Here is a 17,207-nt window from a genome sequence, read left to right on the forward strand (position 1 = left end):
GTGAAAAGGGGAGGGTGTATAATTAAACATGTTTAACAGGGAAGCAACGGTTAATTTATTAGGTGGTTTTTCAAGAATCCCTGCAAATCCAAAAGAAAATATACACATTATTTGTCTGTGCGTATCAGAAAGACAGTCTCATGTCTAATATATTCTTAATAAAAGACTAAAGTATGATTTTCAGTATATATTTGCCAAATCTGTTATAGAAATATACGTGGGAATATTACTTGGTATATACTTGTGTGATTTCACATAAATTGATATCAGAAACAGTTTAATTATTAAAAGCTCCTTGTCTTATTTATTACATTTATATCCCGCCTTTGCCTTTGTTCAGATACCAAATACAGTACTAGCACATGAATGTTCAGATTTTCTGGAGATCTGGGGGTGGTGTGGAAGAGAAGGGGAAGTTATGCCACTTAAGCAAAAGTCCATTTATGCAATATTGGATGTCACCTATCAATATTTCCCTTCTCACAGTGCCCACACACAAGTTGGCATTTTTGTTGAACTAATTAGCACAGCCTCAGTATCTCTTCTGGAGAGTCCAGATTCTGAACAAGTTGCTGCTCCATCAAACTTTATTTCCCATTTTGTTGTACATTTCCCTATTCAGGAATGTCCTTTTGGAACTCTTCCTCATTTGCTTGGGTTCTTATCATCCTCAATAATTTAGGTATCCCATGAAATGTCTGCACCCTGATTTCAGAGTCTTTATGACTAGTAAAAAAGCATCATTCCTATAAAGATTACTCTTGCTCTGGAGGCTAGGAGCCGAACCAATGGCTTCAAGTTATGAGAAAGGAGATTCCTATTAAACATCAGGAGGAACTTTCTGACAGTAAGAGCTGTTTGACAGTGGAACGATTTCCCTTGGGAGGTGGTGAACTCATCTTCCTTGAAGGTTTTTAAGTAGAGCTTTGATGGTTTAGTTGAGATTCCTGCTTTGCAGGGGGTTGGACTAGATGACCCTCAGGATCCCTTCCAGCTCTACAGTTCTGTGATTCTATGATCCAGAAGCGCCCAATGTTTAGTTCCCTTAGTTATGAAAGCTGCCCCTTTATTCCTACCCCCTGCCTCCAGTTCTTTAACCAGTTATTGAGCTATAAGAGGACCTGGCCTCATGACTGAAAAATTTGTGAATGGATTCCCTAGAGCTTGGAAGAAGTTACAAAATATAGACATGTACGCCTATAAGCAACACTTAAAAAACAAATAAATCTGCACTCATTAAAAGCTTAACTTTGGTCACACAAAACCAGGTTGAATGAGTAAGCTGTAGTGGTCCTAGATACCCCATAAAATTAAGCACATCGTGGTGTTTGTTCCGCGTTGGAGTGTGCCTTTGGGGATGAGGTCAAGCTGTTGGAAGGTTGCAGCGCCTTCTGTGGCTGTAGAGACCAATGTGGGTATTTGTTCAAGCTTTGGTAAAATGGAGGTATGATTTGCTTGGACCATGATTAGTGGGGGGGGGGGGAGCCAGAATCTGAAACTACATTTTTTATTCTTGTTTGGCACTTAACTTTGGTCCATGGGAACTGTAACTTTCCAAGTTCTGGTTGTCATCAGGAACTGTACTTAGTTTGTTTTCTTCTCCTTTGGTGCATAAGAGAGTATTGGGGAGCTTATGAACCTGAGACTTGTTTGTGTAGCATGGAAACATGACTTTCTTTTATATCTGAATCAAGGTAAAGGTAAAGGGACCCCTGACCATTAGGTCCAGTTGTGGCCGACTCTGGGGTTGTGGCGCTCATCTTGCTTTTTTGGCCGAGGGAGCTGGTGTACAGCTTCCAGGTCTTGTGGCCACCATGACTAAGCCGCTTCTGGCAAACCAGAGCAGCGCACAGAAACGCCGTTTACCTTCCTGCCAGAGCGGTACCTATTTATCTACTTGCACTTTGACGTGCTTTCGAACTGCTAGGTTGGCAGGAGCTGGGACCGAGCAACAGGAGCTCACCCCGTTGCAATGATTCGAACCGCCGACCTTCTGATCGGCAAGTCCTAGGCTCTGTGGTTTAACCCACAGCGCCACCCGTGTCCCTCCCATCTGAATCAAACCATTACCTTAAACTAAGGCAACAGAAGCTCCCCAACCCTGGCCCATTGGCTTCACCCTAGCCATACAGATTTATTTGAAAGAAATATCACTTGTTTTCTTTGAGCTTATTTCCAAAAACTTAGGATAGCATCATTGGGAAGGTTCCTTGTGATATTTGATACCACCTCTGTGGCCTTTTGTGTTAAAATATCTCTTCCCAGTCTCAGTTCTAAAAAGATTAAACTCACTATTTTCAATGTGATTTAGGTCTCTGTTTAAGATATATACCAGGTTGTAAGCAAATTCTCCAGTTTTTCCTCTAACTCTCGATCCATATTTTATGAGACAGGTATTGGGGACTCTGGCACCGCCTGTTTTGATAAAATTTTGGAGACCCACACAAGATTCTTTCATAGGATTTATAGTTATAAATGGCTTATTCTGGGATATTAAAACATACCATGGGTCTATGTCACTCTGAATCCCTTCATTTATTTTATTTTATTTGGTTTAATAATAAGTACTACCAGCAGATCTATCTGTTTTAGGGGGGACTCAATGATAAGAAATTGTGATTTGGAGTTGAGGTGGAGTAACACAGCTGGTTCAACTCTTGCCTGCGCTGATCTTGATCTTCACCTTGTGATGAAGCTCCGTATGGAATAACGTGAATAAATTCATTATCCATTTTATACCTATTTGCTGTGTGATTCATAGGGCAGCTCCATGTATGATGGTCTGGTCCGTAGATTTTCATCATACCAGAAGTTAATATTCACCATGAGTCCAATTTTAGTGAATTTAACCTTAGGTCAATTTTAGTGAAGCCTATTGAGGTGTGTTATGACTATTGGTGAAAATGTGATCTATTCAGGTTTTCCAGAGGCATTAACCATCAGCAGAAATATGTGGGCTTGTACATTTTGAAACCTGTTCCAGGGAATTTGTTGACCTATGACATACGTAGTTCCATTGTTCCACCTGAGTTCAAAAAGAATCAGATCATTCCTAAGATTATACCTGGTACCAGAATTAGTCTGCTGCAAACTTCTCCTTAGGGGGGAATTGACTGAGAACAAGAGGTTAGAGGTAAGTTAGACATTGACAGGATCATTTGTGCCATCAGATGGTGTCTTTAGCAGGGGTTATCTAGGTTATTGCTGTATTTAGTTGTTTCAAGGAGTATTATAAATATACATAAGAAGATGCACTGATACTTTAAAGCCCTTCAGCTGTTTATTGTCCCACTTTAGTTTATTATACCCCAGCAGTTTGATAAATACAAATCACTTTTCTTTTGCAATCCAATTCTCTTTCACACAAACATACATTTTTTTAAACCTATGATAAACCCCATGTTTAATTAACATTTGTTTCCAGATGTAAATTTGTGTTTAATTTTTGGGTTGAGGTGGAGTAACACAACTGGTTCAACTTTTGCCTGTGCTGATCTTGAGCAGACTTCCATTCCTGGCCTGTTTGGGAGCAAGAAACCAGAATTCTGCATTCAGACCCCAGGTTTTCTGGTTTCTTTTACCCACATGTGAAGAGAGGACAGAACCTTGAGCAAATGGGATGCAAACCCCAGCATGCTATGTATTCACATTGTGGTTTAAGTAAACCAGAATAAACTAGGAATTTCTGGGGTTTTTTTATGGGATAATGCTGTGTGTCTCAGATTGTTGAGCATTGTTGCTGAGAGCAGTGTGGTCGTTTACAGTTGTACCTCGGGTTAAGAACTTAATTTGTTCTGGACGTCTGTTCTCAACCTGAAACTGTTCTTAACCTGAAGCACCACTTTAGCTAATGGGGCCTCCCGCTGCCACTGCGCCGCCGCACGATTTCTGTTCTCATCCTGAAGCAAAGTTCTTAACCTGAGGTACTATTTCTGGGTTAGCTGAGTCTGTAACCTGAAGCGTCTCTAACCCAAGGTACCACTGTATACCATATTTTTCACCCTATAGGACGCACTTTTCCCCCTCCAAAAATGGAAGGGGAAATCTGGGTGCGTCCTATGGGGCGAATGCAGGCTTTCGCTAAAGCTTGGAGAGCGAGAGGGGTCGGTGCGCACCGACCCCTCTCACTCTCCAGGCTTCAGGAAGACATTCGCAGCCTAGGCAGCCCTGCGGGAGTTCCTGCAGGGATGTCTAGGCTGCGGATAGCAGCCTGCTTCCCGGAGCGTCGGGCGCCCTGAAAGCAGAGTGCCCGGCGCTTCGGGAATACATCCGCAGCGTGGGGAGCCCTGCAGGAGTTCCCTGCAGGGCTCCCCACGCTGCGGATAACAGCCTGCCGCCCGGCGGGCAAGGCGCCCTGAATCAGAGCGCCCCTCGCGCTGGGCAGACATCGGCCAGCCCCACAAGCTCGGGGGACAGCAGGGAGGCGCAGCGCCACCATCCCGCTGTTCCTCGACCTGGTTCGGTTTCTCCGACCTGCTTTTTGGGGGGGAAATAAAGGAAAAAATTTTTTCCTTTATTTCCCCCCCAAAAAAACTAGGTGCGTCCTATGGGACGAAAAATACGGTATGTCTGTTCAGAGCTCAGTGGGCTTACTCCTAAGAAAGTGGATCTATAATTGCAGCCCAAGTTTCTGCTGTAGAATAAACACCAGGAAAAAATAGGCTAGATTTACTGTGGCAAATTTGAGGATTAAACAGATTTGACTCTCATTTTACATTCTGACCTACTGTTTCGTATCTCCATTAATTGAAGATGTGTAGATAGGGACGCGGGTGGCGCTGTGGGTTAAACCACAGAGCCTAGGACTTGCCGATCTGAAGGTTGGCGGTTCGAATCCCCGTGACGGGATGAGCTCCCGTTGCTCAATCCCAGCTCCTGCCAACCTAGCAGTTTGAAAGCACGTCAAAGTGCAAGTAGATATATAGGTACCACTCCGGCGGGAAGGTAAACGGCGTTTCTGTGCGCTGCTCTGGTTTGCCAGAAATGGCTTTGTCATGCTGGCCACATGACCTGGAAGCTGTACGCCCGCTCCCTCGGCCAATAAAGCGAGATGAGCGCCGCAACCCCAGAGTCGGCCACGACTGGACCTCATGGTCAGGGGTCCCTTTACCTTTACCTTCATAGATATTGATTAATAATGTTGAATGAAAAATGTTATGATACTAAGCTTTGTGAGAGTAAGCAAAACTGTCTGACCATGTGGATAATCCATACATGAGATGGATTATTGTTTAAATGGGACTGTTATAGAAAAAAACCTGCTCCTTTTCCCTTATGGGGTATCCAAGACCCCATATAGAGTCCTTAAGTGGGTTCCCTATTGGTAGGAGAAAATAACAGAGGCCAACCAGATAATATTGAGAAGCAAAGCAGCCAGTAAGCCTGATCTTTATTAAACTGTTGCAACAGGGTCCTCACTTACCACGTGCAGGAGGGAGGAGGAACCCAGAACAATGGTGAGCAAGCCCTTATATAGACTTTTGAAATTGCCCACCCTGTAACTCAAGACCACCCTCAAAACATCATACATACATCACAAAAGGGGGTGGTCTACAGCAGAAATACATCACAGAAGGCGGTCTACAGCAGAAATCCTGTTTGCCAGGATATCTGTTAAAGATTGCTTTACCTGGGCAGCCTGGCCATTTTTTTGTGATGGTAAATACTTTAATTCCTGAGACCAGATGATAGGCTCACCCTTTTCATACACAAATACGCCCTTAAGACAGGTAAGCAAGATACAATGGAGAGGCTTTCCCATTTCTTTTCTCCTTGCAGAGAAATATTTGAGGTCAATTTGGGAGAGTCAAAATGGTTTGGGAGAGTCAAAATGACTTCAGGATTGCTCTCCTGTGCTATTTCAGACACGTGGTTTATATACTTATGTATGTGTTTGCCTTGTACATTTATGAACGTTTATTTTATATTTCAGATCTTAGAATTCTTATAACAAATCACTGACATTACTTTGTAGTCTCAAGAGATTTTTATTTTTTTATTTTTAAGTTGACTGATAACCACAGAAAGATGGTTTTGTTTTCCCTTTTGGGGGGAAACTTTTAATTTTACAGTTACACTGTAAATAAGATTTTAACTATTTTTCAAAAATTACATTTATCCATAAAGTTAGTTAAAGTTTTTGTTGTTCTTGTCCTGTTTCATATTGTGTATTTAAATCACCCCAGAAATTAATTCATCAAGTGAAATAGCCTTTGGCTATCTATGTACACATAAAGATTTTTTTAAAAAATGCTATGGTTTGGATACTAATGAGTGGAAGGAAGTTTCCTCCCTTCTTCTCCAGCCCCATCCCTTCTGAAAACTTGGATATACAGTGGTACCTCGGGTTACATACGCTTCAGGTTACATACGCTTCAGGTTACAGACTCTGCTAACCCAGAAATAGTGCTTCAGGTTAAGAACTTTGCTTCAGGATAAGAACAGAAATCGTGCTCTGGCGGCGCGGCGGCAGCAGGAGGCCCCATTAGCTAAAGTGGTGCTTCAGGTTAAGAACAGTTTCAGGTTAAGAACAGACCTCCGGAACGAATTAAGTACTTAACCTGAGGTACCACTGTACAGTTGTCAGATACGTTTTGGAAACTTTTTCATATGTGATGGACATGTAGAAAGGGGTAAGAATATTGGGAAATGATCTATAATGAAAAAATTGTTTAAATTTACCTTCCCAAAAAAGTCCTTTTGTTGGGAATAACCCAGATAGAAATGCCCAGGTGCCAGAAAAATTTGTTTATTTATGCAACGGCAGCGGCCTGTTGTCTATTAGCCCCAAAATAGAAAGTGAGCGAGGTCCCTTGTAAAAACGATTGGCCTCTTAAGATGTTGCAATATGTAGAACTTGCAGGTTTAACACACAGAATACGAGAGCAGGAAGAACGTATATTTAGAGAAGAGTGAAGATAATTTATTGAATATATGGAAAATAATTGTACACAGCTGAAAACGCTGGCAGCATTAAGATAAATTCAACAGAGTATCCAATGTTTGATTGATGTAAAAGTGGAAAACTGATTTGAATGGTTATAGCAAAAGTATGATATGTCATATGAATCATAGAAAGAGAAGAAGGGACGTCACTAGATAGTTTAAAGTTTGTAAAATGTTTGAAATTATATATGTAAAGATTAAAACTACCCACAGGTTGTAAGGACAGGAATAGATTTGTGGGTTAGACAGGGAAATAAGACCAAGGTAGCTAAAGAAAATGCATGTTACAATCAGTGGACTGAGGAACAGAAACAGGAAGGAAGAATATGTGATAACTAAGGAGGTTTGAAGATAAAGGGCAGAGCAAATGGGAAGGAGGGACTATTAAGATGAGCAGGTGAGAACAGAGTTTTCATATTTATGAATTAACTAGCCACTTGTATGAGATTAAATCTTTCAACCATGGAGTGATCCTAATATCTCAGGAGGTTTTCATTACTGTTTTTCATTATGGTTGATGTAGTCGTTATTGCTGTTGTTCTGTTTTCTTTTTCCATATGTATTCTCAAAAATGGCAAAGTGACATTTTTAAAGGACGGATTGAAAAAAGAGCATCTAAATGAGACAGTATAGCAATGCCTTTTGTTGATTAGCTTAGTTTTCCAGCCTGAAACATCCTTTTTTGGGGGCACGGCGTGGTGCGTGAGTAAACTCCAATGCATATCCTTAATGAAAGTATGTGTGATCAGATTGATGTTCTGCTGTATGGCATTTGGCAAAAAAAAAATAAATCCTGTACAAGGTTATAAAAATGAAGAATTACTGTGACGTTCTGGTCATTAGTCAGAAGTGGCTTGCTTGCTGGATTGGAGCTGTTTTGGTTGCTTGCTTCCTGAAAGGTGGGTCACTGTTGCTTATCAGTTGGGAGAGGGATGGTGTTGTAGAGAGGGTGGTTCAGTGCAAAGGGTACCATATTGACTCCACTGGAACATCTGTATTGCCCCAGTCTCCCCATTTCCTTGCCCCCTCCTTCTCTCTAAGCAACAGCAGCTCACCTGCCAGGAAGCTAACGCAGCATCTCTTGCCCATTGCTATTGTCAGGATGTTTTAAATACTGACTTCCTGTCTGCTGCCCTTGAATACAGATAATTCTATAAAGTGCGCATCAGAATGAAGTAATTTCTTTAGCATTCCTGACGTCAGGAGTTCTTTTATTTCACAGGATCTATTTCTCATTTAGCTGAAAATTACCTTGATAGACTATGCAACATGTGTAAAAGTGATCATTGTGGGATGTATATAGAAAAATCTGTTGGTGAGGAACAATAAACTATCAGCCCAAATAATCACAGCGATAGCATCACTGTACATGGTTAGATAGTGATGTAAGAGTGTGTTATTGTAATAATTATTGGGGATCAACTAGGGATTAAGCAGAAGCAATGACAACGCTGTCTTCTTGAAACACTAATGTTGCCGAATTAGATTTCAAGTGTAGCTTCTGGCCCTGCAGGAAGCTGTGTGCTAATAATTCTTGTTAAAATCAATGGCTTTCACCGTTAAGTATTTCTTAGGAATTGGATTTCTGTAATCTAGGACAAGATTCTGTTTCTAAGTAGATGCTCTATTAAAAAGGAAAGCCTTTAATTCCAAGATACCCATTAAGTGTTGGCTGCTTTTCTAATTCCTTTTTACCATTTTCTCTCAGTAGAAAATCATCTACGAAATACACAAAAATGAGTCATTTGCGGCTGATCGCTGCTACCCTGAAACATCGTGGCATTTGTTCGTTGATGAAGAAAAATGTAAACAAAAAAGAATTTCTGCCAAGTCGGAGTTATGTTTCACCGGGAGCCACAGAACCATTCTTGAGTGGAAGTAATTCAAATTACGTTGAGGAAATGTATTATGCTTGGCTTGACAATCCAAAAAGTGTGCATAAGGTAATGCTATATATGTATATATATATAATTTACTAGGACATTTCCACAGCTAGAAATCTGAAGTTTGATACACATTGTGGTTTGAGCCTAGCTTCCCTGAGCAAAATTCCCTTTCCTGTTTTAGCCCTCTGTGCATTCCTTGTCTGCTCAGAAGTAAAGCCCACCATGCTCTCTTTTATATTTAGAATTGGAGCATTTATTTTTTATTGGTGAACATATGTGAATTTGCCTGAAATAAATTGGGTTCTTGCAACCATTCATTCCAAGTAGTCACATAGACAGCTTTTGAAAGCACTCAAAAGTAGTGCTCACAAATATATTATTCTCCTTACAAGAGCAAATGGAGGGGGAAAGTGCATGGTAGGCTCAGGACTGCAATATCTCAAGGATCTCCCCATATAAACCGCCCCAGACCCTGCAGTCATTATCTGAGGCCCTTCTTTGTGTGCCACAAGTGGGGCATTTGTGGAATGCCCTCCCCAGGGAGTCTCACCTGGTGCCTTCAATATATCTCTAGGTGCCAGATGAAAATGTTTCTCTTCAGCCAGGCGTTCAGCTCTGGCTTTTAAAATGTGTTTGTGGGAGGGGAGGTCTTGTTTTGTTTTTGTTTTATTATGTATTTTGTATTCTCATTTTGTATTTTTCTGTTGTGAACAATATTCTGTTGTGGATATTCATAATATCATCTTTATTAATATTATTTAGCAGCAGCAGCAGCAGCAGCAACAATTGGTGATAGGCAGGAGTTCATCCTGCAGGCCAGATAGGCCACTTGAGCACCCTCAGAACTGTCTTTTCAGTTCAGTGCCCTGGCAGGCAGGCAGGAAGCCATCATGGAATGGGTTCATTTCTGCCGCCATTTCCCTCTCCTCCATGCGGGGTTATGGGAGGCCATAGCATAGCACAGGGGTCCCCAACCTGTGGCCCACGGAGGCTGTTTAGCCAGCCCACGAGCCACCCCTGAACCAAGCCACCCGCTGGGCGAGTCCCCACCCACTGCGCTAAACCAGTGCAGCATGGCGCGGGGACTCTCTTCTGTGGCTCCGGAAATCAATTCTGCGCATGCCCAGACGCCAGAAATCATGTCTCTGTGTGTCCGCAGTGCCGGAAATTGCTTCTGCGCATGCCCAGATGCCGAAAATCGTGCCTGTGCAGAAGCGATTTCCGGCATCACAGACATGCGCAGACACGATTTCCGGCGTCGCACTGCGCCGGCCCGGCCCACGGAGGATCTCCGTGGGAGTGATCCGGCCCATGTCCTGTAAGCCCTGCTGACCTCTGGCATAGCATAACCTTCACTTAGGGATCTAAGTCAACTGGGAATGGATTGCCAGGTTTCTGCAGAACATGGCTGCCAGAATTTTCACTGGTATAGCCAGAATTTTTCATGCCACACCTTTCATGAAAGAATAGTGTTTGCTCCTCATTTGCTCTTGAGTCTTCTTTAAGCTCCGGGTGCCTTTCTCTTGAAGCCAGGTATGAGAAGGGGTGCTTCCTTGGGCATCTGGGTCCTGTGTCTTAAGATTTTCTGCAGGGGCCTTTCTTTGAGTACCCTCTGCAGCAGAGGTTCATTATGTATTTAGAAAGTATAGGGCTTTTTTGTGCTCCAAATAAACATTTCTGCACTGACGTTACAGTCTTTTTGGTGTCAGGCAGTGCTTTTTTCCCTAGAAAAATGGGTGCCAGTACTCACCATGAAGTTGTTACAGTAAGTGCCATACTTTTTAACAACAAAAAAAGAGGTGCTGGTACTGTATACTCTTGAGTACCCCTTGAAAAAAAACACTGGTGTCAGCTTACCTTTGTATTCCTGCCAGCATTTTAGATGACCTTTTGGTTAGAACTACTTTACCCTGGTCTTAATTGTGTTTTATTTTTGTCTGTTTCTTATCCTGCTTGTTGTTACTTTAATAAAAATAGTGTGTTAAAATATGTGAGTAGTTTTATTCACAGTTTTGTACATCTCCTTGGAATCATTTGAGGAAGGGCAGCTCAGAAATATTTTAAGTAATTATACTGATACAGACGTTTGTGTCACTCCTGGACAGAGATAGTGGGCCTGCAAGCCAGACGGTGCAATAGTCCCTCCTGTGTCACTATTGCAGAAGATAGTGGGTTGTTTTTTTAAAAAGTTACTGCTAACTATTGTGATAATTTGTGGTGTTTGATTCCCTCTCTCTCTCTGTGTGTGTGTGTCTTCATGTGTGTGTTTCTATGCTTGCGTGAATACATGTGTTTTAAAGCTGTGGCTTGCTTTTGGATATCGTCCTAGGTGTTTTGTAACTGGTGATTAACAGGACAAAAATAAATGGCTTGGGCTAATAAAGCTAAGGGATGAACGTCAGTGGAGATAAATGGATATAAAAAGCATGGTATAGAACTGAAAAGACTTCATTAAAAGTTGTCAGAAGCAAGGCTTGTAATCACTAGGAGCTTTAAGGTTGAGTAACTTTCTGTCACCTTGCCCAGGTTACTGGATTTATTAAAAGTATCAATAAACCTGGTTAGAGGAACTTTGTATATTGAAGCCAAGTACAGTGGTACCTCGGGTTAAGCACTTAATTCGTTCTGGAGGTCCGTACTTAACCTGAAACTGTTCTTAACCTGAAGCATCACTTTAGCTAATGGGGCCTCCTGCTGCCGCTGGAGCACGATTTCTGTTCTCATCCTGAAGCAAAGTTCTTAACGCGAGGTACTATTTCTGGGTTAGCGGAGTCTGTAACCTGAAGCATATGTAACCTGAAGCGTATGTAACCCGAGGTACCACTGTAAGAGTAAACCCATGTAATGAAGAGCCTGGCAGTGCTAAGGCTCGTTTAAAAACAATAGGTCAAAGCATCACACAAATACAGCTGAATCAGTTAGCAAATGACTTGTCAAACATGATTTTTGACTGTATTTTTTTTTCTACTAGCATTTGCATACTAGCATGTAACTGCATTTTCTACTACAGTCCAAAGCTATAGCTCCAGCCTGTGAAAACATACATGGAAGTCAGTCCTGTTCAGTTCAGAGAAAGGCATGTTCAAGCCTGATGCCTGACAAAAAACAATCCTGCTCCACAATATGCTCATTTGAATGGTGCACCTACACCTAATAAATGCAGTGTTCGCATACCCAGCCCATAGAGTCCTAGTTGCACACGTAAGTGTAACACTCCAGTTTAAACAAAATGACAAGTGTGTGGAACCCTGCACAATTTTGTCCAATTATGTCCCTCATGTTTGAGCTAGACCTCACTTTATTTAGATTATTTGTATTCTACTCTCTGTATGTCTTCCAGAGTGGCTAATGTAAGCTTTGATTGTATTTTTTTTTTAATTAAAGCTTACGTTGGCCATATAAGTGTGTGTGTGTGTGTGTATATATATATATATATATATGTGTGTGTGTGTGTGTGTGTGGTATGTTTTGATCTGTTGGCAGACAACAATAAAACAATTACGAACAAGGTTGCCACTTTTGCAGCAGTAGATTGAAAAATTCACTGCAGTTTTCTAAAATTCTATACCCCGAACTGCAAAGACCATCCGCATAGTATTTTGATGTTAATCTCAGTTTGTTTTTGGTAATTTTTAGTGTTATATATTAGTGCTAGGTTTTCTCCCTGCTTCCCTAGCAGGAGTTTAGATTTGCTACCAATTTGGTATTGTAGGTACTTCTACTGTTCCCGTGTTTCATAATGGCCATTGGGCAACAGGCAAATAAAATCTCTCACACCTACTAAAAGGACTGCAGTCCTAAGCACTGTACCAGGAAATAGGTGCCCGTGGGAGTAACATCTGAGTAAACAGATTTCGGATTGGGCTGTAACCTAGAAAGCATTTTCTAGAACTACCTTTTCCCCAACTGATCTTTTGGGTTAGCTTTTCTTACAGTGCTCTTTGCTCTTTCCTCTCTTGTCCCTACTAATCCTTTGCTCCACTAGTGCAAAGTAGCATCTGAAATGACTCTAGGAATGAAATGATACAAGCCCCGAGAAAGGTGTCATTATTTCTGCTCATAGAATGGTGTCAGGGCCATAGATCATAAAGAAGAGACTTGACAAGGCTCAGCTATTGCTATCACAAGATTAATTGAAAAAAACTGCTTGGTTGTCTATTGAATACACAACAGTTGCCATGTTTTCCTGTATTCAACCAGTCTACCATGAGAACGTAATGACTTCCTTGATATTGTTTGCTTGGAGATGAGTGGTGGGGTTTTTTGTAAAAAAAAAAAAATCCAAGTTATTAGACCTAACACTCAACAGTAATAATGGTTAAAAACCAGACAGCTAACATTGCAGTGTTTTAGTCATCACCACTGGGCAGTAAGAAAAAATAACTGAAATACACGAAAGCAGCTTTTCAGGGGAGCCATTCTTAACACTGGATTTTATAAACAGTTGTATTCTGGGTTTAGGCTTCAGTCCTAATCCCAATCTGCACTGTTGGAGGGGATGAAGATTCAGCAGATGTCCTTGTCTGCTGGCCTGCACTGGTGGTGGTGTTCCACCGCTAGAGACCACTGCTGCAGCCGCAGTAACAGTGGAGGAATCACTACCCCCAACAGTGTTCTACGGCCCATAGAGGGCCTAAATATGGGGTGTTAGCGGTTTGGAAAAAGCCAGAGCTGAGCCAAACATGGATCTACTGGATCTTAAACTGGGCCAGCACCTCGAAAGGGGGCTTTGCTGTGCCGGCCTAAAATTGGTACAGTGAAAAAAATAATCTGCCCACTTCCCACCCTTCCTGGCCAGCTTTCTCACTTAAAATGAATGTATGATGTGACCTTCATATGCTGTTTCTTCTTGCTCGCTTTAATAATAATAATAATAATAATAATAATAATAATAATGTGTATCCCACCCATCTGGCTGGGTTTCCTCAGCATCTCTGGGCAGGTTACAACATATGAAAACAACAAAACATCAAACATTAAAAAACAAGATATCCTATACAAGCAACAAACAAACCAATAAATCAATAAAAACCAATAACAATAATAACAAACAGTTTACAGTTATACCCAAATTAAAGTAACCACCAACCCCAACTAAACATTTAACCAACACCAACCTGACAAAAATGAAACAGAGGAGCCAAAATTAGAACCTTTTAAAACGTTTTAGCCGGTTGCCCCAACCCTAGGAGTTGTTCCAGCAATGTCCCTCCGGCCTCCCAGGAGCCTCTTTTAGCTGTTCAAGGTGAGTCTGAGCCCCTCCCTCTAGGTCAGGTAGAAATGGGCCTGGCAGCAGGGAGCAGGTCTTTCTTCCAGCACTCAGGCAGCAGCACTTTAAGCACATTGCACAAATGTTGGGGGCATTTACAAAATATAGGACAATACAGATGAGTAGATTGTGTTCCTTATGGTCCATGATTTCAGGAGCTTTCTGACAGCCCAGTCCCTCTCCCCAAATTTTATTAGTATACTGACTTGTTTAAATCAGTAGTTGTTTGCCCCAGGTCTGAAAAAAGGATCTTGTAAGCCATCTTGCTACCTAAGACTTACCTTTGAACTATTTTTGTCTTATCACTGAGACCTACAACAAAATGTTGCAGTGTATCACTAATCCCTAAGAAGAATGCTCTTGCAGGGCTCCAGGCAGCTACAAAGAGGAGCCCCGTAGTACAGTGGTACCTCAGGTTACATACGCTTCAGGTTACATACGCTTCAGGTTACAGACTCCGCTAACCCAGAAATAGTGCTTCAGGTTAAGAACTTTGCTTCAGGATGAGAACAGAAATAGTGCTCTGGTGGCGCAGTGGCAGCAGGAGGCCCCATTAGCTAAAGTGGTGCTTCAGGTTAAGAACAGTTTCAGGTTAAGAACGGACCTCCGGAACGAATTAAGTACTTAACCTGAGGTACCACTGTACTTTGAGTGGGGATAGTAGTGAAATATTGGTTTAAGAGCTAGATAATAGAGAGGAATAGCAAATAGAATTAGGGACAAGGAAATGAAGGGATTGAATTTATCACCTGTATTGCTTTCTTTTCAAGCTTCTTAGGGCTATAATAGCTTTCTATTTCCTGTTTCCCCCGCTTCTTCCTCTCTCTCCCCCCCCCCCCCCCCGTCTAGTCATGGGATTTATTTTTCCGAAATGCTACTGCTGGAGCCCTTCCTGGACAAGCCTTTCAAACTCCTTTACCGGACCTTTCAGGAAGCAAAACATCACTTGTCCAAAGCCATGGACTGACAAAGTCACCTGCGAAAGCTGAGAAACTAGTCGAGGATCATCTGGCTGTGCAGTCACTGATCCGAGCTTATCAGGTCAGTGTACAGAAATTGGCCTGCAGCAGCTGAGGGTGTTTACTTATAACAACATTTTGTAAATAATACGCAGCTAAGGAGCCCCTTCTTCATAGGTGTTTAAGGGCATTTCCACACAACACTTTATTCTGGACTCAGAGCTGTTCATGCATGCAATATTTTGCATCATCCACATCCTCCCCCAAATGAAACATTTTTGGTTTGTGAATCCCCTTAAATTTCTATTCTTATAGATTCCTTGTCAATGCTAATCTGAAAAGCAACCAGAATATTGTCAGACAAGTGATTTGCACGGGACCCCCTGACTAATTTTTTAAAAAATTGAACTGTTTTCGCGGCTGTTGCATATTGCTCTCTGAGTGATAAATTAGCGTGGTGCAATAACTCCCTCTAACTTTGCTTTATACACACGTACTGTCACTGTGTGTATTAATTGGAGGTTTTTGATATGCAGAAGGCCTTTTTGTTACAAAATACAGCCAAAACAAATGACTTGCATTCTGTCATAGGAGAATCGCCATTTATTAAAAAGATGAATTAGCAGAAGATCATTGAAATGTTGTACTATATGCAGAATTATTGTTTCTTCTGTCTTTATTTTTCCCCCTTGGACTTCGCAATTAGTCAAGACAAAAGCCGATTAAAAAAATAAATAAAAGGTCTGTGGCAAATATTTGTGGGAGATTTTTACTGCATGCTTACTTTATGCTGTCTGTTTCTGCCTAGTACTGAGAATTAAGGACTGTATTTGCCTAAATTGTTGTGCAACGATCCCTACTTGTGCAGCAGGACTCCCCTACCCCATCCCCCAAACCTGTTCTCGAGAATTCAGAGAATTCCCAGAACAGTGCATGGTGGGGGAGTAGAGGGGATATAGTTCTGTTGGGCAAGCAGAAATGCTTGCACTGGTGGATTTATCCCCTAAGTGCTACTTTGACTGCAATTCCGAATTTTTAAAAATAAATGTTTCCAACAATTGGCCTTAAGTAAGAAGAGCCCTGCTGAATTGGATCAAAGGTCCATTTAATGACACGTGCCATGGGAGCTAACTCCTAGGGGCCAAGGTCCCTTCAGCCTCCCCAATAAAATATTTGAGGGGGGCACCCCCCAAGTTGATGAACATTGCCATTCAAAGGTGTACGTGCACCGCATCATGTGATCAGTTATGCTTACCATTCCCCCCCCCAAAGAAGGGACGCGGGTGGCGCTGTGGTCTGAACCACTGAGCCTCTTGGGCTTGCCGATCAGAAGGTTGGTGGTTCGAATCCCCGTGACAGGGTGAGCTACCGTTGTTCAGTCACAGCTCCTGCCCACCTAGCAGTCCGAAAGCACGTCAAAGTGCAAGTAGATAAATAGGTACTGTTCCGGTGGGAAGGTAAACGGCATTTCCATACACTGCTCTGGTTCGCCAGAAGCAGTTTAGTCATGCTGGTCACATGACCTGGAAGCTGTCTGCAGACAAATGCCGGCTCCCTTGGCCGATAGAGCGAGATGAGCGCGCAACCTCAGAGTCGTTTGCAACTGGACCTAACGGTCAGGGGTACCTTTACCTTTCTCCCCCCAATATTTTATTCAAGTTGGCACCCTTGCCACATATTGTTTCATACAGAAGTCAACCAAATTCTTGTCCAAATCCCACAACCAGGGCCTGAAGGCAACAGCTCCTCCCTGTTGTTCCACCCTTCAAATGGTATTCAGAGGCATACAGAGAGGATTGTCTGTAGCCATCATGGCTGTTATAATTGTTGGACTTATTCTCTATTCATGTCTTGCGTGCTCTTTTAAAGCCATTCAAGCTAGTGCCTGTCATGGCATCTTCTTGCAGCAAATCTGCCTGCTTAACTGCTGCTTAATTGCTGAATATACGGCTTAATTATGGTAGTTTCTAAGCAGTATATACAAAAAGTATAAAATGAATTAAAATTTATCATAAAACAGAAATACCTTTGCCAAAGAACTATGCACATAAATATATGTGCTTCGTAGGGATCATCATCTGAACAATTATTTGCAACTTTTATTTATTTTACTTTTACTGGTATTGTATTCATTTCTAAAAATTCAAG

At 41.9% G+C, this 17,207-nt stretch overlaps 1 protein-coding gene across 5 annotated transcripts in view; it reads left to right on the forward strand.

Annotated features, from left to right (window-relative positions):
* Positions 1 to 17,207, forward strand: part of OGDHL (oxoglutarate dehydrogenase L) — a 68,399-nt gene that overhangs the window by 1,158 nt on the left and 50,034 nt on the right. For 3 of the 5 annotated variants that reach the window (XM_083614622.1, XM_083614624.1, XM_083614620.1), the window contains exons 2-3: positions 8,657 to 8,888; positions 14,950 to 15,141. In XM_083614622.1, coding sequence (XP_083470748.1) covers positions 8,682 to 8,888; positions 14,950 to 15,141 — 399 coding nt within the window. In that variant the 5' untranslated portion in view covers positions 8,657 to 8,681. Of the gene's footprint in view, positions 1 to 5,653; positions 5,730 to 7,221; positions 7,343 to 8,656; positions 8,889 to 14,949; positions 15,142 to 17,207 lie in introns of those variants that run through there. The other 2 variants (XM_083614623.1, XM_083614621.1) reach the window with 2 other exon arrangements.

Source organism: Podarcis filfolensis (assembly GCF_964270895.1).
Source record: "Podarcis filfolensis genome assembly, chromosome: 5".
In the NCBI taxonomy this organism is placed as follows: domain Eukaryota; kingdom Metazoa; phylum Chordata; class Lepidosauria; order Squamata; family Lacertidae; genus Podarcis; species Podarcis filfolensis.